This window comes from Dama dama, chromosome 6 (genome assembly GCF_033118175.1).
Source record: "Dama dama isolate Ldn47 chromosome 6, ASM3311817v1, whole genome shotgun sequence".
NCBI lineage: Eukaryota > Metazoa > Chordata > Mammalia > Artiodactyla > Cervidae > Dama > Dama dama.
The window spans coordinates 23454335-23481871 of NC_083686.1; the positions used below are offsets into that span (position 1 = coordinate 23454335).

At 41.2% G+C, this 27537-nt stretch overlaps 1 protein-coding gene across 1 annotated transcript in view; it reads right to left on the bottom strand.

Moving 5' to 3' along the window:
- The window catches only part of FRAS1 (Fraser extracellular matrix complex subunit 1), a 518223-nt gene that overhangs the window by 252322 nt on the left and 238364 nt on the right, over window positions 1-27537 (bottom strand). Inside the window, exons 11-14 of the mRNA XM_061145732.1 lie at window positions 26001-26036; window positions 24538-24685; window positions 22648-22791; window positions 21044-21178 (exon numbers count right to left, since the gene is read on the bottom strand). Coding sequence (XP_061001715.1) covers window positions 21044-21178; window positions 22648-22791; window positions 24538-24685; window positions 26001-26036 — 463 coding nt within the window. The remainder of the gene's footprint in view (window positions 1-21043; window positions 21179-22647; window positions 22792-24537; window positions 24686-26000; window positions 26037-27537) is intronic.

Here is a 27537-nt window from a genome sequence, read left to right on the forward strand (position 1 = left end):
AAAAAGATACAAACGAACTTATTTACAAACCAGAAACAGACTCACAGACTTGGAGAATGAACTTAGTTACCAGAGGAGAAGAGAGTGGGAGGAGGGATAGTTAGTGAGTTTGGGCTTAATAGGTACATTTAAAATGGATAACCAACAAGGAACTATGGTATAGCACAGGGAACTCTGCTAAATATTATGTAACAACCTAAATGGGGAAAAAATTTGAAAAAGTATAGATACATGTATATGTGTAACTGAATCCCTTTGCTGTACACATAAAACTAATAAAACTAATTGTTGATCAACTATACTCCAAAATAAAATTAAAAGTTAAAAACAAAGAATAACAGTAGTGGGAGTGGAAGGGACTGACATCAGGAAGATCTGAGGAATGAGACGTGGAGGGGGCCAGAGAGCAGCAGCAACAAAGGAAAAGGGGGAGTTTGGGGGTCCAAGGAACTGGAGGCTCCTCTTGTGACTGGACCTGGTGGACATCTCGGGGTACAGTGGGGAATAGAGGGCCACTGTGTCAGGGTGACCTGATTCATGGCTGGAGGGGTAGGCAGAAGCCCTATGAAACTTGATCTTGGAGACCATGGAAAGAAATTAGGATTTTCAGCCTAACTGTGATGTGAGTCAAGAATGGGCTTAAATAGGATAGAGACAAACCCTGCTTGAGATATTTAAAAATTCTCTTTCTATGTCGTGAAGAGTGGGTTTAAGGACTTGCATGCTGTAGGGAGACAAGCATGGAGCTGACTGCTCTGGTCCAGGTAAGAGACGAGAGTGGCAGGTGGAAAGCAAACCTGGACAAAGTTTACTTACTTCTCGTCTGGCTCCCGCACTAGGGAGCTCCCTCACCATAAGGTCCATAGGGGCAGAGTCCATATTCTTGTCAACTCGGTTGAGCACACTGCTTGGTCCTCTACAAAATCCTCTTATACTTACCATGTTATTTACAAATGGGGCATGAAAACACTGCTTGTGTTGAGATAAGCCACTGATGCTACTTAAAACTAAATCCATGGATGCAAAGATCCCAGTAGCAAATTCTCCCCTGAATGCACATGAAAATTTTCATTCATTTATTCAACTACTCTCAACAGCTGATTACAGTCACTATCTGAAGTGTCTATCAATGTTAAGGGCTTCTGCCTTACTGAGGAAATGGAGTTGATTCAAAGCTGTTACCTAAACAAACAAACAAAAATCCAACTGCATTTCTAAGAAGGCATGCCATGCTAATCTATCAATGTTCAACAGAAGCACCTACCACATGCAATATGAAGGACTAGTCTGGAGGGCCTTTGCAGCTGCCACAGGTAGGCCAGGGCACCAGGGAGTAAGTTCCCAGGGGATGATGGGGAGTGAGGTGAAAAAGACAACAGGGGTCAGACCACGAGTGCCAGGCAGGCAGGGGTAAAGGGCACTGGACGTCATCTCCTTAAAAGTTTTAATCAGGGCAGAGGAATTGATCAGTTTTGCTTTTTAGAGCATTAACATTGCAGTGGGGAGAGGAGAGGGTGATCAACTCAAGACATCTTTAAGGAATGAAATCATCCTTGTCCCAGGGGCAAGGAGAAATGAAAGGGCAATTCCCAGTTGTTTCAGGAACTGTCTGGTGGCAGGGCATTGTATCAGCTGCACTGGCAGTTGAAACAGTACAAATACTTCCAACCTGTTTGGTGAATGGTTGTGGTCCTAGCTCCGTCCCTGATGCTCTGTCTGCAGCCCTGGGGACGCTGCAGACACCACATCCAACAATGAAAGGTCTGACACAGAAAAGGGACTCAGGTCTCTCCTCCTTCTGACCAGTCTGATCTATGCCATACTGCTTATTAAATATTTTTAATGTTATCCCCCATGATGCCAATCAAGACGGGGTTCAAAAGATGAGCAGGATGGAGGCCCCAGACTTAGGAATGGCACTCAGCCCTACCTAATCTTTCAGCCCTGGCTGCTGTTACCTCCCTCCACCAAAACAGCTCTACAGAGCAGAGACCTGAAGCATACCATGTGATGATCAAGCATCTGATGCCCAACACAGGACTGACCCAGCCAGCAATGCCTCTGGCTCCTCCCATGGTCCCTGCATATAATCCTGCTTACACCTGAGAGGCGTCCTAAAGTGTCACTATGTCTATGATGCTTTGCTGAACTTGTCCAGACAAAGCCAGATATTCCTTCCTCTAGGTTCCTGCAGCCCTTTGTAATGGGCCTCTCCTGCTACTTATCCAACCAAGCATGCATGCTAAGTCGCTTCAGTCTGACTTTTAGCAACCCTATGGACTGTAGCCCATCAGGTTCCTCTGTCCATGGAATTCTACAGGCAAGAACACTGGAGTGTGCAGCCATGCCCTCCTCCAGGGCGATCTTCTTGACCCAGGGATCGAACCCACATTTATTATGTCTCCTGCACTGGCAGGCAGGTTCTTTACCATAGCACTACCCAGGGAGCCCATGCTGGATCTATCTATGTTGAGATTCAAATGTGATGCTGGACCTTTTCTTTTTTACCATCTCAAAAACAAGGCATGTTCCAACAGCCAGGTAGGACAGCAGAAGGGATTTTTATTTTAACACAGGACTATGCTGAGCTGTCATTTCTTTCCTTTTTTTTTTTTTTTTGAGTTGTCATTTCTCATAATGACACACTCCCACTGTGTTTTGCAATTGATTTCTAATTTCTAACACTGAACATATGCTACTGCAGATAATCTCTCCTTGCAGGCTTATTTTACATGGAGCTTTTATTACATTTGGGTTATTATGAAAAATAAAAGGTCAGTCCCTGACTTTTCACCGTAATTTCTCTTAGTGATACATGTTCAGTTCACCCAGCGTTTGAAGTGTATATTGTGGTGATAAATTAAAACAGACGACAAATAAGAGAAAGCCATCGTCTTATCTCACGTGCAGAAAATAATTTATTTTGGAAAGCCCCTGACTCTTTTGGAGCATAACAAGACATGTGTTAGCTTGCTGAGCAATTCCTTTCAAAATGAAGGGGAATGAAATACTCTTCTTTTGGCAACTCTCTATTGAAACCCTACTCTAAAAATAACAAACTTCTTTTCATATTTGATAATTCTGAAATAGAAGATGGTTGTAAAAAAATTCAACCTGTGCTACTCAAAGAATAAAATGCAGCCCTTTCTCAAGGAAATGTTAAAATACTTTCCTAGGGACCACTTCTTATTTTCCAGGAAGCCTTCAAAAGACCCCAGGTAGTGGACACAGAACCCTGTTCCCTCAACCTTCAAGTTTAAACTGCCCCCCAGGGAAAAGAAGGAATCTTGCATCCTCAGCGTTCCATGGATTTCTAGAATGTCTCCCGTCCATTACCAGAAAATAAGCACACTTGGTTAGCGGCCCTTTTAAAGTCATCAGTGAGGCTGCAATTCGGATTTCCAAATTGCCAAGAAGTTTTCACTCTCAACTACATGAAGCAGCCTAAACTCCAGGCGTAAGCAAGACACCATAAACAGGGTAAAGTCCTTCATTATGATCCTTATCCACATCGTGGCAACTGCTAACTATCCTTCACGACTCACACATGACTAGGAAGGACTTGCCAAGTTTTAAAGTTTATCAGGAGGCAGTGAGTAAATTTCTAGTAAGACACCCTTGTTGGGATGAAAAAAATTTTTCCATCTTAAACTCAACTTCACTGCCCCTTGCTCTCCTAATCTGTAAAGTGGGAATAATAATATTTGTTGTACTTAACTCAGGGGGATATGGCGAGATGATGTATATGAGAAAGCAGAGGATACTGAACATGATCCTATGAGTGGCACACCCTATGGGATCGAACAAATCTTGTTTCAACTGCTGCAAAGTAATTATAAAGGAAGCAAATTAAAATGTAACACAAGGCACAAAGGGTAAGGATGAAAAAGACTATGGGAAAGGAAGGTTCACTTAGAAAGGGAGTGAAAAGAAATAACAGAGCCCACAGGGATTCCTCCAGCAGTTACATAAAGGAGCTCCAGTCTTGCCCAGAGGCCGCCTACTGTAGAGCACTTTCCTTGTAATTGCTACAAAATATTAACAAAAATCCTTTGTAAACAGCTCTGTGATGCTCACAGTGAAGCCCAGATGCTGGGCAAACTGTGCTCTCTTCCCCCATTACAGCCGCACCTGAGGCCAAGGCTACTAGTCTAAGAAGGATGGGCAACAGAAGCCAGACAAATCTAAAAGGAGCATGTCCTCTGAGTCACTATCATTTGTGATCCTTTTACTTCCACCTGCTTCTGTCCCCTACCAAGCTGATCTCTGCCCTCACCCTTCCCCCCTGTGCCAACAGAAGCTTTAACACCCGACGCTGCAATGCCTGGTCTCCACGTGTTCTGAAAACTGATATGTACTTGAGGGAGTTCATAACAGAAAAATAAAAACACATGAAAACATCTTCACTCTCTCGAATAGGTGGAGATGTGAAAATGACACAGGGGAGCAGCAACTAAATGCAAAGGATTGGATGTACACATAGCAACATGTATGCATCTTAGAAACAGTGTTCAGCGAGGGAAACTAAGTCATCCATGGTAACAAAGGTACCAATCTGGGGTGTGTGCTCAGTTGCCTCTGACTCGTTGCAACTCCATGGACCGTAGCCCGCCAGGCTCCTCTGTCCATGGGATTTTCCTGGCAAGAATATTGGAATGGGTTGCCATGTCCTCATTTAGGGGATCTTCCTGACCCAGGGGTCACACCTGTGTCTCCTGCACTGGCAGGAGGACTCTCTACCACTGAGCCCCCGGGGAGCCCCTACCACTCTGGGGAAGAATGGTGACAACTGAGGAGGTTGTGCTTATGCTGGGACTGGGAATGTGTCAGAAATCTCTTTCCTTTCCTTTTAATTTTGCTGTGAACCTAAAATGGCTCTAAGAATTTCTGAAGTCTTTAAAATTTAAGAAAAAAAGGAAAAGAATGAAATATCCATCTGTTAATATGTATGACAAACCTAGACAGTGTATTAAAAGGCAGAGGCATTACTTTGCCAAAAAAGGACCATGGAGTCAAAGCTATGGTTTTTCCAGTGGTCATGTATGGATGTGAGAGCTGGACTATAAAGAAAGCTGAGTGCCGAAGAACTGATGCTTTTTAACTGTGGTGTTGGAGAAGACTCTTGAGAGTCCCTTGGACTGCAAGGAGATCCAACCAGTCCATCCTAAAGGAAATCAGTCCTGAATATTCATTGGAAGGACTGATGCTGAAGCTGAAACTCCAATCCTTTGGCCAGCCGATGTAAATAGTCAACTCATTGGAAAAGACCCTGATGCTGGGAAGGATTGAGGGCAGGAGGAGAAGGGGGCAACAGAGGATGAGATGGTTGGATGGCATCACAGGCTCAATGGACATGAGTTTTAGTGAACTCCCAGAGATAGTCAAGGACAGGGAAGACTAGCGTGCTGTATGTAGTCCATGGGTCGCAAAGAGTTGGACAGGACTTAGCAACTGAACAACAACAACAATATGTATGAATATTTAAAATATGTGCATACAAAACAGTAAGAGCATATGCATACAACAAATCCACATTAAATCGCATTAGAACAGTTAAGAGGGGAAGGGAAGTCGGGACAGGTAATGGGAAGAAAAGGAATAGACAGGAAGATAGATAAGCAGGAGAATAGCCTGGCACAGGCTATGATGAAAAGGGGCCATGAATGCAAAAGAATGATTAATTCAACTTCCTTCATATAAATCTCCAAAATAAGTATAAATAAGTGAATAAATAAGATTACATTAAAAACATTAAAAAAAATTTTTTGGCCATACCTTAGGGCATGTAGGATCTTAGTTCCCTGACCAGCAATCAAATCTGTGAACCTTGCATTGGAAGCTCGGAGTCTTACCCACTGGACTGCCAGGAAAGTCCCAAGATTACTTTTGGATCAATCAAACTGACAAATGTAGTAAGAATTGTAATGCCTAGCACTTTTATGCCTTTCTAGTAGGAGTGCAAATGAAAATTTCTTTAAAAGAGAGTAATATGTTAATATGTGTCAAAAGATTATATATGTGCATATCTATACTTGGACCCAGTGTCTAAGAATTTACTTTAATCAAATATATTTCAGTCTGTGCTTAGTCACTCAGTCATGTCTAACTCTTTGAGACCCCATGGAATGCAGCCCTCCAGGCTACTCTGTCCATGGGATTCTCCAGGCAAGAATACTGGAGTGGGTTGCCATGCCCTCCTCCAGGGAATCTTCCTAACCCAGGGATTGAACCCAGCTGCTCTGCATTGCAGGCAGATTCTATTAACCACAATTCTATTAAAAACATTTACATTGTGGTTATTTACAATAATAGAAAAATTAGGAAGAAATGTCAAACAACAGAGGATTAGCTCAACGAATTCCTGCAGAGCCACAGATCAAAAGTTATACAACGGGTTTCAAAAGACACTGTAGAAGGATGATAAATAACATGGGGAAAGCAGGCAATAAAACTATATAGAGAGTGTGATTTTACTTTTGAAAAACAAATTCATCTGTATGTGTGTGTGCGCACAACACACACAAACTACATAAATTAGGAAGACAGTCACCAAAATACTAACAGCCATGATTGGGGAGAGCTTGAGTCAGGGATTTTCACAGATTTTATGCACCTTGAATTTTACTGACTTTATTAGATGCATTCATTTGGTGCTTATGGAAAAAAATTACTAAAGGAGAAAAAAAAGCCTGTAATCATTTCCTCTAAGGCACAAGCTGAGTAAATAGGTAGTTAAACTATTAACCACATTCATGATATAGCTGAATGATTCACCCGTCTTGGGTAATGTATTTATATTTTTAGCAGGGTCTTCTATAGACAGAGAGCTTGAATGGAAGGAGCGACTTTCCAGCTGAAGGAGGCTTTGGCAAATCCACATGGAGAGAGATTTACAAGCAGGCTGGCTCTTTGGTGGCACATAAGTCAGAGGATGAAGGCAGACATTCCTTTCACCAGTAACACTCCTCAGGTTATCTTTTCTGTCTGCTGCCCCTCTACCTGTCCTCCTAAATCTACAACCCAGAACACCCTGAAGATTTTCAAATGCAGTGACCACCTTTGCTGAACTTGACAGCCAAAGGGAATTCTCAGATTGCACTCATCCACGGTGACCGCTGGCAACCCTCAACTCCCTGGGGTTTTCTTCAGCCCGTGTAAATTAAATGGATATCGATTTTTCTAGCAATACCTTGAGTCTACTTGTCCATAGAAACTAAAGAGCCAAAGGAGGGACCCACCAGCCCTTTTCAAGCTTTTAGTGGTGCCCAGACTTCCTGGCCACTCTTGCACAGCCTGCTCAGAACTGGGTGGTGATTAGCATGGAAGCACTGGGTTACCTGTGGGTGGCATAAAAAGGGAGGGGAGGGTGGAACATGGAGGGTGCTAGTGGTGGGGGACAGGGACGAGAGAGAAGGAATGTACAAACGTACGCCATACAGTCTAGCTGAAATAACTGAGAACCCTAGGAGCTGGGCGGAAAGCCAGAAGACTTGTCACTACTTTGTAATCCATAGCTGAAATATTTGAGGGTTCAGATGTGTCAGGAAGAATGGGATCTGTCTGGAAGATAAACTCCCTTGCACTTGCGGCAGGCTTTCTCTGCTGGTATGTGATACGTCTGTTCCATCATCTGTCTTTAGCCTGCACAGCAAAGGCCTATAAGCAGCACAGACAAATGCCAAACACAGTCTGTTGAAGCCTGATAGAGCAGAGGTCCCAGGCAAAATACCACCAGCTGCTTTTTCCTTCCTCTCTCCATTTATCATTTACAAGAATGTACAGAGACAGAAGGGATTTGGAATACCACTGTCACCTGCTTCACTGGGTCTAGCTTACTCAGGAAAAGAACATTCTAGAAGGACAATCCTATTGCCCTCCCTTCTGAGTGGCTTCAAATACTCCATGGATACCAATCAAGTTCCAGGGACAAGTTTATTTTTTAAAGAATCACCATTTCAACTAGAGGCCGGTATCACTGATGAACATTGATGCAAAAATCGTCAATAAAATTCTAGCAAACAGAATCTAACAACATATTAAAAAGATCATACATCAGGATCAAGTGGGTTTTATCCCAGGGATGCAAGGATTCTTCAATATTCACAAAGTAATCAATATGATTCACCATATTAACAAATTGAAAGATAAAACCATATGATTCTCTCAATAGATGCAGAGAAAGCCTTTGAGAAAATTCAACACTCATTTATGATAAAAAATCTCCAGAAAGCAGGCATAGAGGGAACATACCTCAACATAATAAAAGCAATATATGATAAACCCACAGCAAACATTATCCTCAATGGTAAAAAATTGAAAGCATTTCTTCCAAAATCAGGAACAAGACATGGGTGCCCACTCTCACCACTACTATTCAACATAGTTTTGGAAGTCCTAGCCACAGCAATCATAGAATAAAAAGAAATAAAAGGAATCCAGATTGGAAAAGATGTGAAACTCTCACTGTTTGCAGGTGACATGACCTGCTACATAGAAAACCCTAAAGGCACCACCAGAAAATTACTAGAGCTAATCAATGGATACAGTAAAGTTGCAGGATACAAAATTAATACACATAAATCCCTTGCATTCCTATACACTGAGAAAACAGAAAGAGAAATTAAGGAAACAATCCCATTCAACATTGCAGCAAAAAGAATAAAAATAATACTGAGGAATAAATAACAAAAGGCTTATATGTAGAAAACTATACAACACTGATGAAAGGAATAAAAAATGACACAAATAGATGGAGAAATATACCATATTCGTGGGCTGGAAGAATCAATATAGTGAAGATGAGTATACTACCCAAAGCAATCTAGAGACTGAATGCAATCCCTATCAAGCTACCAATGGTATTATTCACAGAATTAGAGCAAATAATTCCACAATTTGTATGGAAACACAAAAAACCTCGAATAGCCAAAGCAATCTTGAGAAAGAAGAATGGAACTGGAGGAATCGACCTGCCTGAGTTCAGACTATACTACAAAGTTACAGTCTGATGACTGTATGGTACTGGCACAAGACAGAACTACAGATCAATGGAACAAAACAGAAAGCCCAGAGATAAATCCACGCACCTTATCTTTGCCAAAGGACGCAAAAATATACAATGGAGAAAAGACAATGTCTTTAACAAGTGGTGCTGGAAAAACTGGTCAACCACCTGTAAAAGTATGAAACTAGACCATTTTCTAATACCATACACAAAAATACACTCAACATTTGGATTAAAGACCCAAATGTAAGACCAGAAACTATAAAACTCTTAGAGGAAAACATAGAACACTCTCTGACATGAATCACAGCAAGATCCTCTATGACCCACCTCCCAGAGTAATGGAAATAAAAACAAAAATAAACAAATAGGACCTAGTTGAACTTAAAAGCTCTTGCACAATGAAGGAAACTATAAGCAAGGTGAAAAGGCAGCCTTCAGAATGGGAGAAAATAACAGCAAATGAAGCAACTGACAAAGAATTAATCTCCAAAATATACAAGCAATTCATGCAGCTCAATACCAGAAAAAATAAATGACCCAATTTAAAAATGGGCCAAATAACCAAACAGACATTTCTCCAAAGAAGACATACAGATGGCTAACAAACACATGTAAAGATGCTCAACATTACTCATTATCAGAGAAATGCAAATCAAAACCACAGTGAGGTACCATCTCATGCCAGTCAGAATGGCTGCCATCAAAAAGTCTACAAGCGATAAATGCTGGAGAGGGTGTGGAGAAAAGGGAATCCTCTTACACTGTTGGTGGGAATGCAAACTAGTACAGCCGCTATGGAGAACAGTGTGGAGATTCCTTAAAAAACTGAAAATAGAACTGCCATATGACCCAGCAATCCCACTTCTGGGCATACATACCGAGGAAACCAGAACTGAAAGAGACACGTGTACCCCAATGTTCATTGCAGCACTGTTTATAATAGCCAGGACATGGAAGCAACCTAGATGCCCATCAGCAGACGAATGGATAAGGAAGCTGTGGTACATATACACAATGGAATATTACTCAGCCATTAAAAAGAATTCATTTGAACCAGTCCTAATGAGATGGATGAAACTGGAGCCCATTATACAGAGTGAAGTAAGCCAGAAAGATAAAGACCAATACAGTATACTAACGCATATATATGGAATTTAAAAAGATGGTAACAATAACCCTATATACAAAACAGAAAAAGAGACACAGATGTACAGAACAGACTTTTGGACTCTGTGGGAGAAGGCGAGGGTGGGATGTTCTGAGAGAACAGCATTGAAACAAGTATACTATCAAGGATGAAACAGATCACCAGCCCAGGTTGGATGCATGAGACAAGTGCTCCGGCCTGGTGCACTGGGAAGACCCAGAGGGATGGGATGGAGAGGGAGGTGGGAGGGGGGATTGGGATGGGGAACACATGTGAATCCATGGCTTCATGTCAATGTATGACAAAAACCACTACAATATTATAAAGTAATTAGTCTCCAACTAATAAAAACAATGGAAAAAAAAAAGTCTACAAACAATAAATGCTGGAGAGGGTGTAGAGAAAAGGGAATCCTTTTACACACCCTTTCCTTAAAACACTGAAAATAAAGCTGCCATATGACCTAGCAATCCCACTGCTGGGCACACACACTGAGGAAACCAGAATTGAAAGAGACACGTGTACCCCAATGTTCACTGCAGCACTGTTTACAACAGCTAGGACATGGAAGCAACCTAGATGTCCATCGGCAGACAAATGGATAAGGAATTTGTGGTACATATATACAATAGAATTTTTACAATTTTATTGTAATACTGAGTAAATACAATTTTTACTCAGCTGTAAAAAAAGAACACATTTGAGTCAGTTCTAGTGAGGTAGATGAAACTGGAGCCTATTATACAGAGTGAAGTAAGCCAGAAAGAGAAATACCAATACAGTATATTAATGCATATATATGGGATTTAGAAAGATGGTAATGACAACCCTATATGCAAGACAGCAAAAGAGACACAGATATAAAGAATAGACTTTTGGACTCTGTGGGAGAAGGCGAGGGTGGGATGATTTGAGAGAATAGCATTGAAACATGCATACTACCATGTGTAAAACAGATGACCAGTCAAATATGAAACAAGGCACTCAAATCCGGTGCATTGGGACAACCCAGAGGGATGGGATGGGAGGGATGTGGGAGGGGGGTTTGGGACAGGAGGACACATGTACACCCATGGCTGATTCATGTCAATGTACGGCAAAAACCACCACAATATTGTAAAGTAATTAGCCTCCAATCAAAATAAATAAATTAATTTTAAAAATAAAGAAATATCATGGGACATTGAAAAAAAAAAGAAACATGTATATTACCGTATGTAAAATAGATGATCAGTGCAAGTTCAATGAATGAAGCAGGGTACTCAAAGCTGGTACTCTAGGACAACCCAGAGGGATGGGGTGGGGAGGGAGGTAAAAGGAGGGTTCAGGATGGTGGGACACATGTACACCCATGGCTGATTCATGTCGATGTATGGCAAAAACCACCACAATATTATAAAGTAATTAGCCTCCAATTAAAATAAATAAATTAATTTTTTAAAAAAAGAATCACTGTTTCAGCACTCACAAAAGGCACCCAATAATGTTAGAGAAGAGCCAAATGAAGACAAGAAAAAGAGGGGTGGGGAAAAAATAAGATCCTGTAATTTTCCTGAGGCCATGACTAGTTAGAAACTACTGACAGGGAATAAATAATAGAAGCTAAATGGAAGTCAGGTTACCAGGAAGCCAGAGTCTAGGCATGCCTGTACATTCTTCTACTTTTTCCTATGTGCAGTGGTTTAAAAACTTTTTTTTCAGTCAAAAATTGTTGCAAACTGTCTTATATGTATCTAGCATTGTGGGGAATTCAGAAGGATAAGACCTGCCCTTGCCTCCATAATCACTCACTTCCTACAATAGATTTTTAAACCATCTTTATAGCACTGAAAGTAACAGATTCATACAGTGGTAACTATTTCAAGCAATGCATTTACTTATTTAATGACACTCTTCTCCAGTTGAGAACCTAATCCTGAACCACAGGGTGGTTTTCTGTCACTTTACTGCAGTCTCCTAGTGCCTGGGACACGGAAGAGCCTCAACAAATACTTATTGCATAAACAGAGGGGAGGAGACGGGACTATCACTTGAAGCAGTATCTATATCTTTACAAGACATTCAGCAGCTAAGTGAGAAATCATAACTGCTGTAGAATACCAGATGTTTGAACATACATATGATGTTCCCAGGTGATGCTAGAGATAAAGAACCCACCTGCCAATGCAGCAAAAGTAAGAAACACAGGTTCGATCCCTGGGTTGGAAAGATCCCCTGGAGGAGGGCATGGCAACCCACTCCAATATTCTTGCCTGGAGAATTCCACAGCCAAAGGAGCCTGGTGGGCTACTGTCCATAGGGTCACAGAGTTAGACACGACTGAAGCGACTTAGCGTGCACAATGTAAAGAGCAGAACAAAGTGAGTGAAGACACAGTGGCAAGATGTGCTGAGCCCCAGACTGAATGAGTGATCTAGGAGTGAAAAATGGGGACTGACCCTTCAACTCTGGAAGGTGTGGAGGGACCATGGAGGATATCAGCTTCACAATGGCTACACCAACAGAACAGAAAGGGTCCCACCTTCCAGAGGATTTCAGGACAGCAGTTTCATAAATGCCTTTGCCAAGAAGTTCGTCCTGGGCACGGCAGGCTGGGCTCAGCCACATACCCAGCAAGTACTGCTTTGCACCTGGTTCCCAGGGGTCAGTGCTACGTGTCCACAAATTCCAACAAATAATTAACTTTAGACGTTCTTCCATTCAAACTACAACTTCTAAATCTCAGCTAAGTCAGCATCCTACATGTAAATTTTACAGGTTTTCTTTTCATAAGCTTTCCCTCTAAATGTAGATTAATATTGGTGAAGAAACAAGTCATTCTAGATTCTCATCATTTGATCAAAGCATTTAAAGAAAATGATTTTAATTTGTTGTGATGAATACAATAAACTGTTCCCTGTATTATATTTACTTCTCCATAATATACAAAAGTTATTTAAAATCAGATGCAAATGGCACAAAACCCTTTGTTACCTAATGCAAGCTATTTGATTTGCATCTGCATAAACTGAAAAGCAAACGAATATATTTGATAAGGACAATAGCTGCCTTTTATTGTTCATGTGGGGTTTCCCAGGTGATGCTATTAGTAAAGAAACTGCCTGCCAATGCAGGAGAGACAAAAGATGTGGGTTTGAATCCCGGGTGGGGAAGATACCCTGGAGGTAAGCATGGCAACCCACTCCGGTATTCTTGACTGGAGAATCCCACGAACAGAGGAGCCTGGCAGGCTACAATCAATAGGGTTGCAAAGAGTTGGACACGACTGAAGTGACTTAGCAAGCATGCACTGGCCACATATCATGTGTCAGTCATAATATATTTACATTTTCAAACATCTTTTCTAACCTTCATATTAGTGGCTTAAAGTAGATAATATTAACCCCATTTCATAGCTAAGAAAAACTGAGGCTCAAGGTGGTTAAATGACTTACCCAAACGTACAGTAAAAAGTTATAGAGTTGAGATTCAAAATGATGCCCCTCACACAAACCTAAAAACTGTTCAATTGCTTGATTCTTTAAGTTTCAAAATCTAAGACCACACAGCATTCCTATATAGAATGAGTTACATAGGTTTCTGTGTTAGTGTTTTTTTCACATCTCTGCAAAGCAGCAGCTAACCCTGCCTTGATTGACAGCTCACTATAGGCAAACATGGAGCCTTATTTATCTTCATATTCTCAAGGTCTTGAGCAGTGGTCAACAGAGGATGAATGGTGTGGGGGACAAGGAACAAGAAAGACGGACAATGGGAAGCAGAAATCCAAGTCTCCAAATATATATGGAGGGTTTACAGGTGCCAGGTGTCATCCTAATCAACACACGTGAATTCACTCATTTAATCCACACAACAGTGATGTGTGGTATACATTACTGCCTCCACTTTAGCGACAAGCAATTGAAACACAGAGTTAAAGAACAGGCTGTTTGATCTGAAAGAGACACGTGCACCCCAATGTTCATCGCAGCACTGTTTATAATAGCCAGGACATGGAAGCAACCTAGATGCCCATCAGCAGATGAATGGATAAGGAAGCTGTGGTACATATACACCATGGAATATTACTCAGCCATTAAAAAGAATTCATTTGAATCAGTTCTAATGAGATGGATGAAACTGGAGCCCCTTATACAGAGTGAAGTAAGCCAGAAAGATAAAGAACATTACAGCATACTAACACATATATATGGAATTTAGAAAGATGGTAACGATAACCTATATGCAAAACAGAAAAAGAGACACAGAAGTACAGAACAGACTTTTGGACTCTGTGGGAGAAGGTGAGGGTGGGATGTTTCGAAAGAACAGCATGTATATTATCTATGGTGAAACAGATCACCAGCCCAGGTGGGATGCATGAGACAAGTGCTCCAGCATGGTGCACTGGGAAGACCCAGAGGAATCGGGTGGAGAGAGAGGTGGGAGGGGGGATCGGGATGGGGAATACGTGTAAATCTATGGCTGATTCACATCAATGTATGACAAAACCCACTGAAATGTTGTGAAGTAATTAGCCTCCAACTTATAAAAAATAAACAAATTAAAAAAAAAAAAGAAGAGGCTGTTTGAAGCAACAGAGCCAAGATCAGAATCCCAGTGGTTTGTCTCCACTTGAGCAAAGGGTCAGCCTCCCTCCCATCTCTGGGTCTGCAGAAGGAAGGTAGCACCTGCCAGGGTCACATATAGCTCCATCCTCCAACATTTGTGATACATACCAAAAAATGGGCTAAATTCTACTCTTTCTTTACTCAGAGTCAACAGTCTTGAGCTATTCATTTTAAAATAATCTTCTATGATGTGCGTTAATGTAGTTGTTCTAACTTCTTGTGGGTTCTTATATCTGTGATCTACGTACACAGTTTAATAATCCCAGCAGAGGAAGACAGAAGTTGATTGAAAAGAGGGGTGAGACAGACAAGGAAGAATGTTCTCAGGACAGGTGAGCTCAGTCTGGATCCAGATTTAGATTTAAAGCCAAGGTTTTTAAGAAGAGGTAATGAAACTACCACTCTGGTAGAAAGAATAAGTAAGTCTAGGACAAGTGGTACCCAACAGCCATGGTGGACGGGTACAAGGCCACGTGGTGTGGAGGTGGGGCAAACAACATCCACACATGCGTCAAGCTTGACCATGTGGTCAGGGTTAAGAGATGGGCTGTTAATTCCTGGAAATGGGTCACAACAGGACAAGTGGCAGGAACCAGAGTAGAAACTCAGGTCTAGGACCTGATGTCCACAGGGTCAAGAAGGAACGTTGGACCAGATCTAGTTGGCACCAAAAAAGAAGTCTAGGGGTTAAGGCAGATGCCTAAGTGCCACACCTAAAGGGTGAGTTCTGGGCATCCGGAGGGTGATTACTCCTTGGTCCTCTCTGCTGTGGGAAAGAGACAACTTCCAGATCGCCTATCTCCAATTTAGATGGATATAAAGCCTGGGTGGTGCTAAGCCTTCAGGTAAAGTGATCAAAGCGTTAAACTCTCAAGTTGGGGAAGGGAGAGGAAATGAAGCATTGACTGGTGGGGGACACAAAATGTGATTTCTAATTATTTTATTCAGTTTAATCAAGCACAAGATTATAACAATAATGTGAATATATGTACACGTGTACATGTTTGTAGGCATATACGTATATGTGTGTCTATACCACAAAACTCAAGGGAAAAGAAACAGTGATAAAGGCCCCTAAGGATGTGGTTCTCAGGTAGGACTCAGGCCCTTCTTTCACCTCCCTCTGGTTTACTTGCTTGATTCGTTTCTTGAAGAGTCACAGGTCTATGTGCCTCTTGGGTCTGCCTCTTAGGTCTGCCTCAAATTTCTCATCCTGTCTCATATTCAACACGGTCAGCATGAATATTAATCAGCTAATTTCTGGTAATGAGTTCCCTCAGCATGTGTTCACTTTCTTTTGCTTTTGATGGGTCAATAAAGTGGCGATTAATGCCAGCCAGAACATAAATGATTCTGGCAGAAGGAATCAATCCAGAAAAACCATAAAATGGCAGGCTTCATTTTGAAAAGTTTAGCACTTTCTGAATGAGCACTGGTTGATCAACTTCTAAGGTCGGTGGTGAAAAAACACTCAAAATGGTGCAAAGCACAAATATTGCAAAAAAAAAAAAAAAAAAAAAAATTCCTCTGGAGGAATCAACCTGCCTGACTTCAGACTCTACTACAAAGCCACAGTCATCAAGACAGTATGGTACTGGCACAAAGACAGAAATATAGATCAATGGAACAGAATAGAAAGCCCAGAGATAAATCCACGAACCTATGGACACCTTATCTTCGACAAAGGAGGCAAGGATATACAATGGAAAAAAGACAACCTCTTTAACAAGTGGTGCTGGGAAAACTGGTCAACCACTTGTAAAAGAATGAAACTAGAACACTTTCTAACACCATACACAAAAATAAACTCAAAATGGATTAAAGATCTAAATGTAAGACCAGAAACTATACAACTCCTAGAGGAGAACATAGGCAAAACACTCTCCGACATAAATCACAGCAAGATCCTCTATGACCCACCTCCCAGAATATTGGAAATAAAAGCAAAACTAAACAAATGGGACCTAATGAAACTTAAAAGCTTTTGCACTACAAAGGAAACTATAAGTAAGGTGAAAAGACAGCCCTCAGATTGGGAGAAAATAATAGCAAATGAAGAAACAGACAAAGGATTAATCTCAAAAATATACAAGCAACTCCTACAGCTCAATTCCAGAAAAATAAATGACCCAATCAAAAAATGGGCCAAAGAACTAAACAGACATTTCTCCAAAGAAGACATACAGATGGCTAACAAACACATGAAAAGATGCTCAACATCACTCATTATTAGAGAAATGCAAATCAAAACCACAATGAGGTACCATTACACGCCAGTCAGGATGGCTGCTATCCAAAAGTCTACAAGCAATAAATGCTGGAGAGGGTGTGGAGAAAAGGGAACCCTCTTACACTGTTGGTGGGAATGCAAACTAGTACAGCCGCTATGGAAAACAGTGTGGAGATTTCTTAAAAAACTGGAAATAGAACTGCCATATGACCCAGCAATCCCACTTCTGGGCATACACACTGAGGAAACCAGATCTGAAAGAGATACGTGCACCCCAATGTTCATTGCAGCATTGTTCATAATAGCCAGGACATGGAAGCAACCTAGATGCCCATCAGCAGATGAATGGATAAGGAAGCTGTGGTACATATACACCATGGAATATTACTCAGCCATTAAAAAGAATTCATTTGACCCAGTCCTAATGAGATGGATGAAGCTGGAGCCCCTTATACAGAGTGAAGTAAGCCAGAAAGACAAAGAACATTACAGCATACTAACATATATATATGGAATTTAGAAAGATGGTAACGATAACCCTATATGCAAAACAGAAAAAGAGACACAGGAATACAGAACAGACTTTTGAACTCTGTGGGAGAAGGCGAGGGTGGGATGTTTCGAGAGGAATCGGGTGGAGAGGGAGGTGGGAGCGGGGATTGGGATGGGGAAGACGTGTAAATCCATGGCTGATTCATATCAATGTATGACAAAACCCACTGAAATGTTGTGAAGTAATTAGCCTCCAACTAATAAAAAAATTAAAAAAAAAAAAAAAAATTCCAATAATGAGAAAGTTTATTTGGGCAATCTCACCATCAAACGAGTATATGGAAATTGATCACAAGTGTAGCCTTAATTTTTAAGATCGTTCTCTTTCTTCTCTCTCTCCTCTTGCTCTCTTTTTTCTTCTCATTTTATGCATAAAAATGCAACCAGGCTGAACTAAAGCAAATTGGTTTAATTCCCTGGAGGGAGCATGAACAAATTTTCCCAGCAACTTTCTACTAAGGCATTTGTGTATGGGCATGTGGATGGAATGTGGAAGCAGTCAGCTACATAAACCAGTAATCAAATGAAACATTACCCATTTCAAAGTGCCCTGAAACCACATTAACATCACCAATTAAAACACTGGGCTTGGGAGGAAGGAAAGTGGCCAAAAAAAGAAAAAAGTAAACATGTATGTGGGACATGTGGCCAGGGTGGAGGAGGTATGGGTGGGGAATAAAATCTAAGGGGAATTACTTCCCTTTCAAAGGCAAATCTGTTCCAAGAGTGCTAGCAGGAGGTCTCTTTGATGGGATAGAAGAAAGGAATAAAGAATACATTCAATAATTTCATCAAATTGAAATTTCAGCAGTTTACCTAAATTGCCAAACCATTAGACACTTAAAAAAGCATTTGTATGCACCCACTTTAAACCTTTTCTAAAATAACCAGTAAATAGAACAGGATTGTAATAAACATTGAGAGTTCTTTTCTCTTTTGTGGCTGACACTGCTGTCAAAAAACTGCTACTTCAAGGATCACCAAGGGGCAGGACATTCCTTCATCACTCAAACACTTACACAACAAATGCCAAACAAATCTGAACCCTTCGTGCAGCCCTTGATGTTGGGGATACAGAAATATAGAATTCTTTCAGATCTCAAAGAGCCCCCATGTCAGATACATAAACTAGGGTGCTTCCCTTTCTGTAATGTGACTGGATCCAGGCCCACTAGCCTCACATCCACATGGCACACACAGTACCAGTGTTTCCTTTCAAGGTAGTTTCCACAGTCCTGTGGATCCTGCCCATAACTATGACCAGGAGTGGAGACGGCCAGCAGTCTCCTCCATGAGGGACTTTCACCTGGCCCTGGAGCTCATTCAGCCTGCACACCTAAGGAATACCATGCACTGACTCTCTTTTTCTCCCAGCAGATCACTAGAATTTATTCATCTTGCACAACCAAAATTTTAGACTTGCTTAACTGCAGGAATCCTTTTTTTTTTTTCCCCCATGGCAACCGCCCTTCTACTCTCTGCTTCTGTCAGTTTTGTTATGTTAGATACATCAATATGTCATCATTATTTAGTCACTAAATCATGTCTGACTCTTTTTTAACCCCATGGACTGTAGCCTGCCAGGCTCCTCTGTCCATGGGGATTTCCCAGGCAAGAATACTGCAGTGGGTTGCCATTTCCTTCTCCAGGGGATCATCCTGACCCAGGGATGGAACCTGGATCTCCTGCACTGGCAGGCGGGTTCTTTACTTAACACCAAGTCATCAGGAAAACCAAGATACCTCAAATAAGGGGTATTATAGAGCATCCATCCTTCTGTGACTGGCTTATTTCATTTAGTATAATGTCCCCAATTCAGCCACATTATCTCATATGGAAGATTTTCTTCTTTTTAAAGGCTGAATAATATTCCACTGCATACAGACTATATTTTGTTTATCTGCTTATCCATAGGTGGACATGCAAATTGCTTTTATTACTTAAATAGCCTAGATAGCACTGGTTCTCTTTTACCATTTTCCCTCTGACTTTTCTGAAAATCTAACCAAGGAGCCTACTAGCTGACCCTCAGACTGGCCATCTCCCGATTCCTGTCACATCCCTGCCCTTTGGCTCAGCTGCAGAATGCAGTTACCACAGTTCTCTGGGATGACATCCGAAACCCACCCTCTGGTCCATCTGCCTCCTCGGGTTTTCCTGCCATTGCACACCCTGCCTTAGGTTCTGGGCACACCTGATTCCCTGTCTCTTTCAAAAGACAAACTTGGGATTCTGTCCTTTTCTTTGCTGTCACCATCACACCTCCCTCCATTTCTGCATTTAAAAAAGTTCGTTATACATTTACTCTTACTTATACCCATGATTATAATCACTATTGAAAAAACAGTCAAGTATAAAATACAAATTAAATCATATTATGATGATTCCCACCTCCAGAGATGCCTAAGATACTAGAATTTCAACAAGATTGTAATAAAAAAAGATATAGAGTTAAAAATATAAACAAGGACTTCCTTGGTGGTCCAGTAGCTAAGAATCCATCTGCCAATGCAAGAGACATGGGTTCAATCTCTGGTTCAGGAAGATGTCACATGCCACAGGGCAACTAAGCCCGTGCACCAGAACTATTGAAGACCAAGTGCTTTAGAACCCAGGCTCCACAACAAAAGTCACTCCAATGGGAAGCCCAGCCTGCACATTGCAACTAAAGAGAAGCCCTGCCCACAGCAACCAGAGAAAGCCCATGAGCAGCAGTGAAGACCAAGCAGCCAAAAAATAAATAAATAAAATTTAAAAAACCAGAAATTAGGCATATAAAGCTACTAAAGTAACACATACTAAGACATATGCTAAGGAGGCAGATACTAAAGGAGTAAACTTAAAAGCCTACTTTTATTTATCCACATTTCTTATTTCTGTTTCTCCCTCTCTAAGTGAAAGTAAAGCTTAAAAATACATAAATATAGTTCCTCTTCATTTAAGTCCTGTGTTCTTATACCATGAAGAAATCTGACTTAACAACTTTTTAAAATGACAATCTAAGCCAAAGGATTTTGTTTGTCGTTGTTCAGTTGCTAAGTTGTGGCTGACTCTTCACAACCTCATGGACTGTAGCCCGCCAGGCTCCTCTGTCCATGGGATTTCCCAGGCAAGACTACTGGAGTGGGTAGCCATTCTCTTTTCCAAGGGTCTTCCTGACCCAGCGATCAGGTCTCCTGCATTGCAGGCAGATTCTTTACCATCTGAGCCACCTGGGAAGCCCGAGTCAAAGTACAATGCTCATCAGATACTGTCCCAGGGCCCCCAGATATGCGTGAAAGGACTTCTAGAAATCATATCACAATGAACATCACTAAAGCACTCATAAAATTATAAAAACACTGTTTATCAGGTCTCTCATCTACTGTTCTCACGCCATCAGGAATCACATTCAGAATTTCTTCCCCTACTTCAAAAGCTGCTTTAGCTCCGGGTGACCCCAGGGAGTCTGGGGGCAGGGGGTAGCTTTCTCGGTGGCCCACCGAGTCAGGGCTTACCTGTACAGGAGTGGCGGTCTTGGTAGAAGCCGATCCCACAGGTGGACACACACTGGCCCTGCTGCATCAGCAGGGGAGGCTGGCAGGACGAGCACTCGAGCCCACTGGTGCAGGTGGAGCACTGTGGCTGGCAGGCTGGCTCGACAAGGGTGGGATAAAGAGAAAGGGAACCTCTCATTAGCTCAAGGGCACCGCCCTGGTGCCAGCCCCTGCACAGCCCAATTCTGGAGACACAGAGAATCAGGTAGGCAGGAAAATAACTCTACCTGCCTTCATTTACGTAGCATGTATTTCCTGCCAGGCAACGCGTGAAGTGCTTTACGTATATAAACGCATTTAATCTTCACAACAACGCTATGAGGTAGAGTATCAATCCCAATGTTACAAATGATGAGCAAGCTCACAGAGGTAAAATAATCTGCTTGAGATCAAGGTCACATGAAGCTGGCATTGGAAGCCAGGCAGTTAGGCTCAAGGGTCTTGCTCTTCTTATCCGTTTGCCCCCAATAGCTTTCTCACTCAATCATTTATAAGAACACCCCTTATTCAGAGATATAAATGACTTCCAAGAGGTTTGTAGATTATGAATCAGAAGAGAGAGTAGGGAGAAGTGAATAATTACAAAAATAATAAAAGCAGTTGACTTTTATCAAGGCCTAACAACATCCCAGACACTATTCTAAGCACTTGATGTGTACACACATGTAATCCTTACAACGCCTCCTGAGGAAGGTAGTGGGACCACCCCACTTTACAGGTAAGAATGCTGAGGCATAGAGAGGTTATACTCACAGCCAGGGTGTAAACCTACACATTCTAAAATGGATAATTAACCCCCTGAGTTAGAGATAGGAGAAAAAGTAACTATGATTTGGCCTCAACCAAGTCCAATTCTCCCAATTAGAGCTCCCTCTCATATGTATTATGTGATTCAGTAGGGCCTGATTCTGTGTGACCCTATAGACTGTAGCCTGCCAGGCTCCTCTGTCCATGGGATTCTCCAGGCAAGGATATTAAAGTGGGCAGCTATTTCCTTCTCCAGGAGATCCTTCTGAACCAGGAATTGAGCCCGCATCTCTTACATCTCCTGCATTGGCAGACGGGTTCTTTATCACTAGCACCACCTGGGAAGCCCCATATGTACTATAAGATTCTGAAATGCACATGAACCCCCTCTGGATCCTCTGGTAACCCACAAGAGGTAAGCTCTGTTATCAATTATCTGTGTGATATTAAGCAAGCCAGATCATTCTCTGGTCCACAGATTCCCCATTAGCAAAACAATAAAGTTCTAGTAAGTGATCTCGAAGGTCATGTTACCTCTGAAGTTCTATCTTGGATTAACTGATGACTACCCTTGAAAGCGAGAAATCCAGCCATGACTACCTAGTAAACATCTGACTGCCCCATCGTCTATTAATACCTCCCTGTAAGAGTGGAAACACCCATCAAATGTGAGATGGGTGTAGAGAGGTCAAGTAGCCTACAGATGACATTACCCGCTTCTCACGGTTTTGGGAAGTTGCGCGTTTCCTGCACCATGACCCCACCCAGGACACCAGTGAGCCTCAGTCCCTCCCCGGGTGGTCTGCCTGGAGCCTTACCTAAACAGAAAGAACCAGCTTGGTAAAACCCCAGACCACAGCTGTGCACACACTGTCCATTCCTCAGCAACTTGGTGGGATCTTGACAGAGGTCACAGTGGTCTGCGGACTGAGAGCAGGTCAAGCAGTCTGGGTGGCACCGAACTACGATCAAGGACAAAGAAGAGGAGAACTCAGTAAAGACCATATTATTCCTCTGACCCCCTTCTAACAAGGGGTCTATGGGGTATGTGGATCTGTATTGCATATCGAGAAAACTCTGGGTATGTGTGAGAAAGGACTCCAAATAGCAAAACTGATTTCAATGCAAGATTTCAAGGAATTGCTTCTTGACTGAAAAACACTATGTCCCCAAAGTGAAGACATTAAAAACAATACCAAACTAGCCCTTTGCTGATAATTTACCACCAAGTTCAGTGATGATCCCAATGACTGGTAATGAGGTTTGAAATCTTGGAGAAAAAAGAAGAAAAAAGTGGCTGTATTGTTCTTTTAGAAAATAATAACTATTTTTCAACAGTATAGGTTTAATGCATGAAAAGGGCTGTAGAGGATCTGTAAAAAAATATGGAGAAAACTCTGGGGATGAAAAAGGACTCCAAATAGCAAAAATGATTTCAATGTAAGATTTCAAGGAATTGCTCCTTGTTTGAAATATAATCACTGTGTCCCCAAAGTGAAAACATTAAAAACATTACCAAACTAGGCCTTTTCATGCTTCTGTCTCCTAGAATACCTCTAGAAACAGGAATGACTAGTTCCATGATAGATGATTTAAACAGATTCAGTGATTTATAATTTCCTAGAAGTTTTTCCTAACCTTTGATATGCACAAAGGTTAAAACATAAAACCTACACTACTGAAAAATAGGTATTATATTCCTAAAAAAAATACAGCTATTTTTTTCTTCTTTTTTTCTCCAAGATTTCAAACCTCATTACCAGTCACTGGGATCATCACTGAACTTGATGGTAAATTGTCAGCACAGGACTACTGTTAGGATTCACAGTTGTCAAGGACCTGATTTTCAAGGTTTGGGAAATTATAATACGCTATATATTTGTTTTGGAAAGCCCAAAGAATCACTTTGGTGAGGGTAAAGTAATGAAACCCTGACATTGCCATGCTTTTCCCATGATAAACTCTTCATGGAAACACCGATTAGCCAAAATATGTTGAGTGCCACAAGTGCAACTGCCAATATGAAAAATTGCAGATGAAAACAATTAATTATGAAACATGAGTGCAAGAAAATGCCACTTCTCCAAGGCAGACTGAGCTCTCAGGCAAATTACTGCTCAGCCAGAGCAACTCTAGGGCTTGCCAACAATTATTAACTGGAACTAATTCAACCCCAGGTGATTTGAAGGCAGAGTTGCAGAACAAGTAGATAAAATTTTCTTTTGGAAGAAATTAATGGATCCTTCATCTTCAAAACCCCATTTGAGAACTCCAAAAGGAACCATCTGTTTAATAGTTCATCTTAAAGAAATGAACATCCATAACAAACTTGCAACAATTTTTCTTCGATCTTCGACAACGAAGCAGTCCTAGTAACCATATTTGCCTTTACAAGTTCTTGAACATTATTGTATTTGATTTTCACAATAATTTTGCAAGGAAGATAAGGCCGTTTTATCAACAAGAACATGAGGATTCAGAGGACCAATGACTTATGTGAGGTCACATACTCATAATCAGATGAGTTTGGCAAACGCATGGGCCAAGATTAATAAGCATCATTTGTTAGAAAAAATTAAGAAGAAACAAACAAACAAACCGAGTGAACGCATAGAGAAAAATAAGCAAGGGGCGGGAGGAGAGGAGATCTCTCTGAATTGTGTGGCAGTAAGAACAGCTCAGCAGACAGAAATTGGTCATGGACCCACCTGATGTGCAATCGGGACAGCACTGTCCCTCCACCACCTGGGCTAGTGTGGCCGCCGGGCAGGGAGGACAGGAGGGCTCGTAGCAAGTTACCTGAGCCCCTCGGCACTCACACATCTTGCAAGGGCCATCCTCCCACTTCTCCCCCTCCTGCAGGAGACAGCAAAGAAGGACGTTGTTATCAGAGTGCAGAGATTCAGAAGCCAGTTGGCTGGTAGAGAACGCATGATTTCCATAAGGGTCAAAGTAAAGGGTCCTGATTAGTACCATGTCAAACCTAACTCTGGAACAGGACATCAGTAGAAAAGTTCAAGCCAGTCAATCCTAAAGGAAATCAACCCTGAATATTCATTGCAAGGACTGATGCTGAAAATGAAGCTCCAATCCTTTGGCCATTTGATGGGAAGAGCCAACTTCTTGGAAAAGACCTTGATGCTGGGAGAGACTGAAGGCCAAAGGAGAAGGGGATAGCAGAGGATGAGATAGTTAGACACCATCACTGACTCAGTTAACATGAATTTGAGCAAACTCTGGGAGACAATGGAAGCCAGAGGAGCCTGGTGTACTACACAGTCCATGGGGTTGCAAAGAGTCAGACATAATTTAGTGACTGAACAACAACAAGAGTTATAAATTTAAAAGGATAGTGTCTCTCCTCCTTTGTTCATAATTGATTTATTTTAAAGTAGAACCCAGGCAGAAGGATAAAATGTGAAAGCATTCTGGGGCTTCCAGAATATGCAAGAAGCATATAACACTTGTTTCTCAACCTATCTCAGCAAAAAAAAAAAAACAAAACCAGAAGGGATTACTATGTACCTGGTGTACATATTTAATGTAGCAGGTACATTAAATACAATCTTTATAACAACAGCAGGAAACAGGTTAAAATGCTGAATTTCCTTATTGTTACTACAGCAAAAGCAACAGTAAGGTCATGTATTCTTACAGTGACAGCTCTCGCATACCCACATTTAGTGGGCCGTGGATGTGCCATGGGCTTTCTCACACTAAATATTCTTTTCAGCCAAGCAAATGATGATAATAAACATTAGTGCTTTGACAGAGCGTCCAAAGTGAATTATAAAGAGCAATTCCTTTCTGCTCACTGTGCTATTCACCCTGGAGACAGAAAAGAGACAAAAGTTCCTACCAGAATGTTTAGGGACATGAAGGAGGCATTGTTAAAGAGAATAAAAGGGCATACTTTAAAATAAAGTTTTGATAAAATGTTTATTAAGTCAATTGATGTTAAGCATTCTGAACAATTAATGTTGACAGTATTTAGCAAAAGTTTAGTGAATCAGTCTTTGTTATCATTACAATTCTTAATCCCAGACCATAGTGCCATCAAATATGACTATCAAAAATACTGAGCATTAAGGTTTCCCAGGACAGTTTATGTAGATCACTGCTTAAAATAATTTTCTACATATTTATCTACAATCTAAAAATTTATACTTACTGGAATACGTTTAACTTTACTTGCATTTGAGGACATCTAGGAACAAAGCAAAACAGAAATATATTTATTTTTATATGACTAAAATCACCATTAGGCTGATCTAGTCATGTTTTTTAATAGGAAATATCCATTTTCCCCCAAGTAGCAAGCAACTTCAGTCACTGTTTATGAACAGAAATAAAATATGTATCAAAAACAAGAAAAGCATACCAATATGAGGTGAAGACAATATGCCTAGGAAATATTTTTGAATTCTTATTCTCACTTTGTGCTGCAGTATTTGGCTTCAATTCCCCTCAATACCAAGGACTTTGCAGGCAAGAGACCTAAGCTTGTAAGAGCAAATTCTTGAAACTCCTATGGTACTGCAGCATCATGGGAATTTGTGCTTATTTAAAACAACTTGCTTTTATTGAATTCTACTGGGGTTAATTTACCTCCAGAAATGGAGAGGAAAATTAATACTGTGATAAAGAGAGAAAACACAACTTCAATATTTATAGGGAACCTTTAATCTCCTAAATTCTTAGGAAACAAAGGTGACTAAATTATGAAGTATCAATATGAAGCAAACAATGCCAACAGCATGATGATGATAATAATAATCTTAAGCTTCTTTATATGCCAGGAATTGTTCTAACTTTATATGTATCATCTCAATAGACCCATGAGATAAGTACTATTTTTATCTCTATAGCTGAGGATTAAGTTAACTTGCCCAAGGTCATTGTCAGTATGCGACAAAGTAGGGGTTTGAATTTAGAGCTCTCATGTTTTAACCCTACACAACACAGCATCCCCAGCTGATACAAAACATTGGCAAGTTGACAGGTGCAATTCACCCAGATCACAAGAGAAAAGGGTGTAGGAATCAGTTCACCAGTCAAAGCACCTAATCCTAATACTGATAATCCCACTTTGAATGGTCAGTGAAGCAGTTGTATCTATGATTAACAGACTGTGCTTTTAAGAACACATTGAATTTATCAACATTCCAAGAACCCCACGTGGAAAATAAGAGCTATAAAGATAGAGCAAATTTGAAGAGATTAAGATAAATATGTTTCCCCGGGGGTATAGAAGAAAAAAAAAGTACAGATTTAGGGATAAATAAAACCTTAACTAATAGAGTTTTGCTCTACATCCAACACATCAAAATCCTTTCTGCTCTACCTGCAGAATAAACCTAGAGCCTGATCACTTTATATCATTGCCTCCCTAGACCAAACCACCACCACTTTCCTCCAGACTACTGCAAAAACCTTCTAACCAAACCACCTTTGTCACTTGCCCATATGGTGGCCAATGTGACTCTCTCACAAGTAAGCCTCTCACAGCCCTGCTCTGCTCAAGACTGTCCAGCAGCTCCCGTCTGGGTCCGGGTGAAACCGGGGTCCAGGCTACCTCCTGCACCTCATCTCAGAGCCTTTCTCTCTCATTCCCTTGGTTCCAGCCAAGCTCACTTTCTTGCTGTTTCCTGGGCCTGCCAAGCACACTTCTTCACTGTTCTTTCCTTTGCTGATTCCTCTTTCTGGTA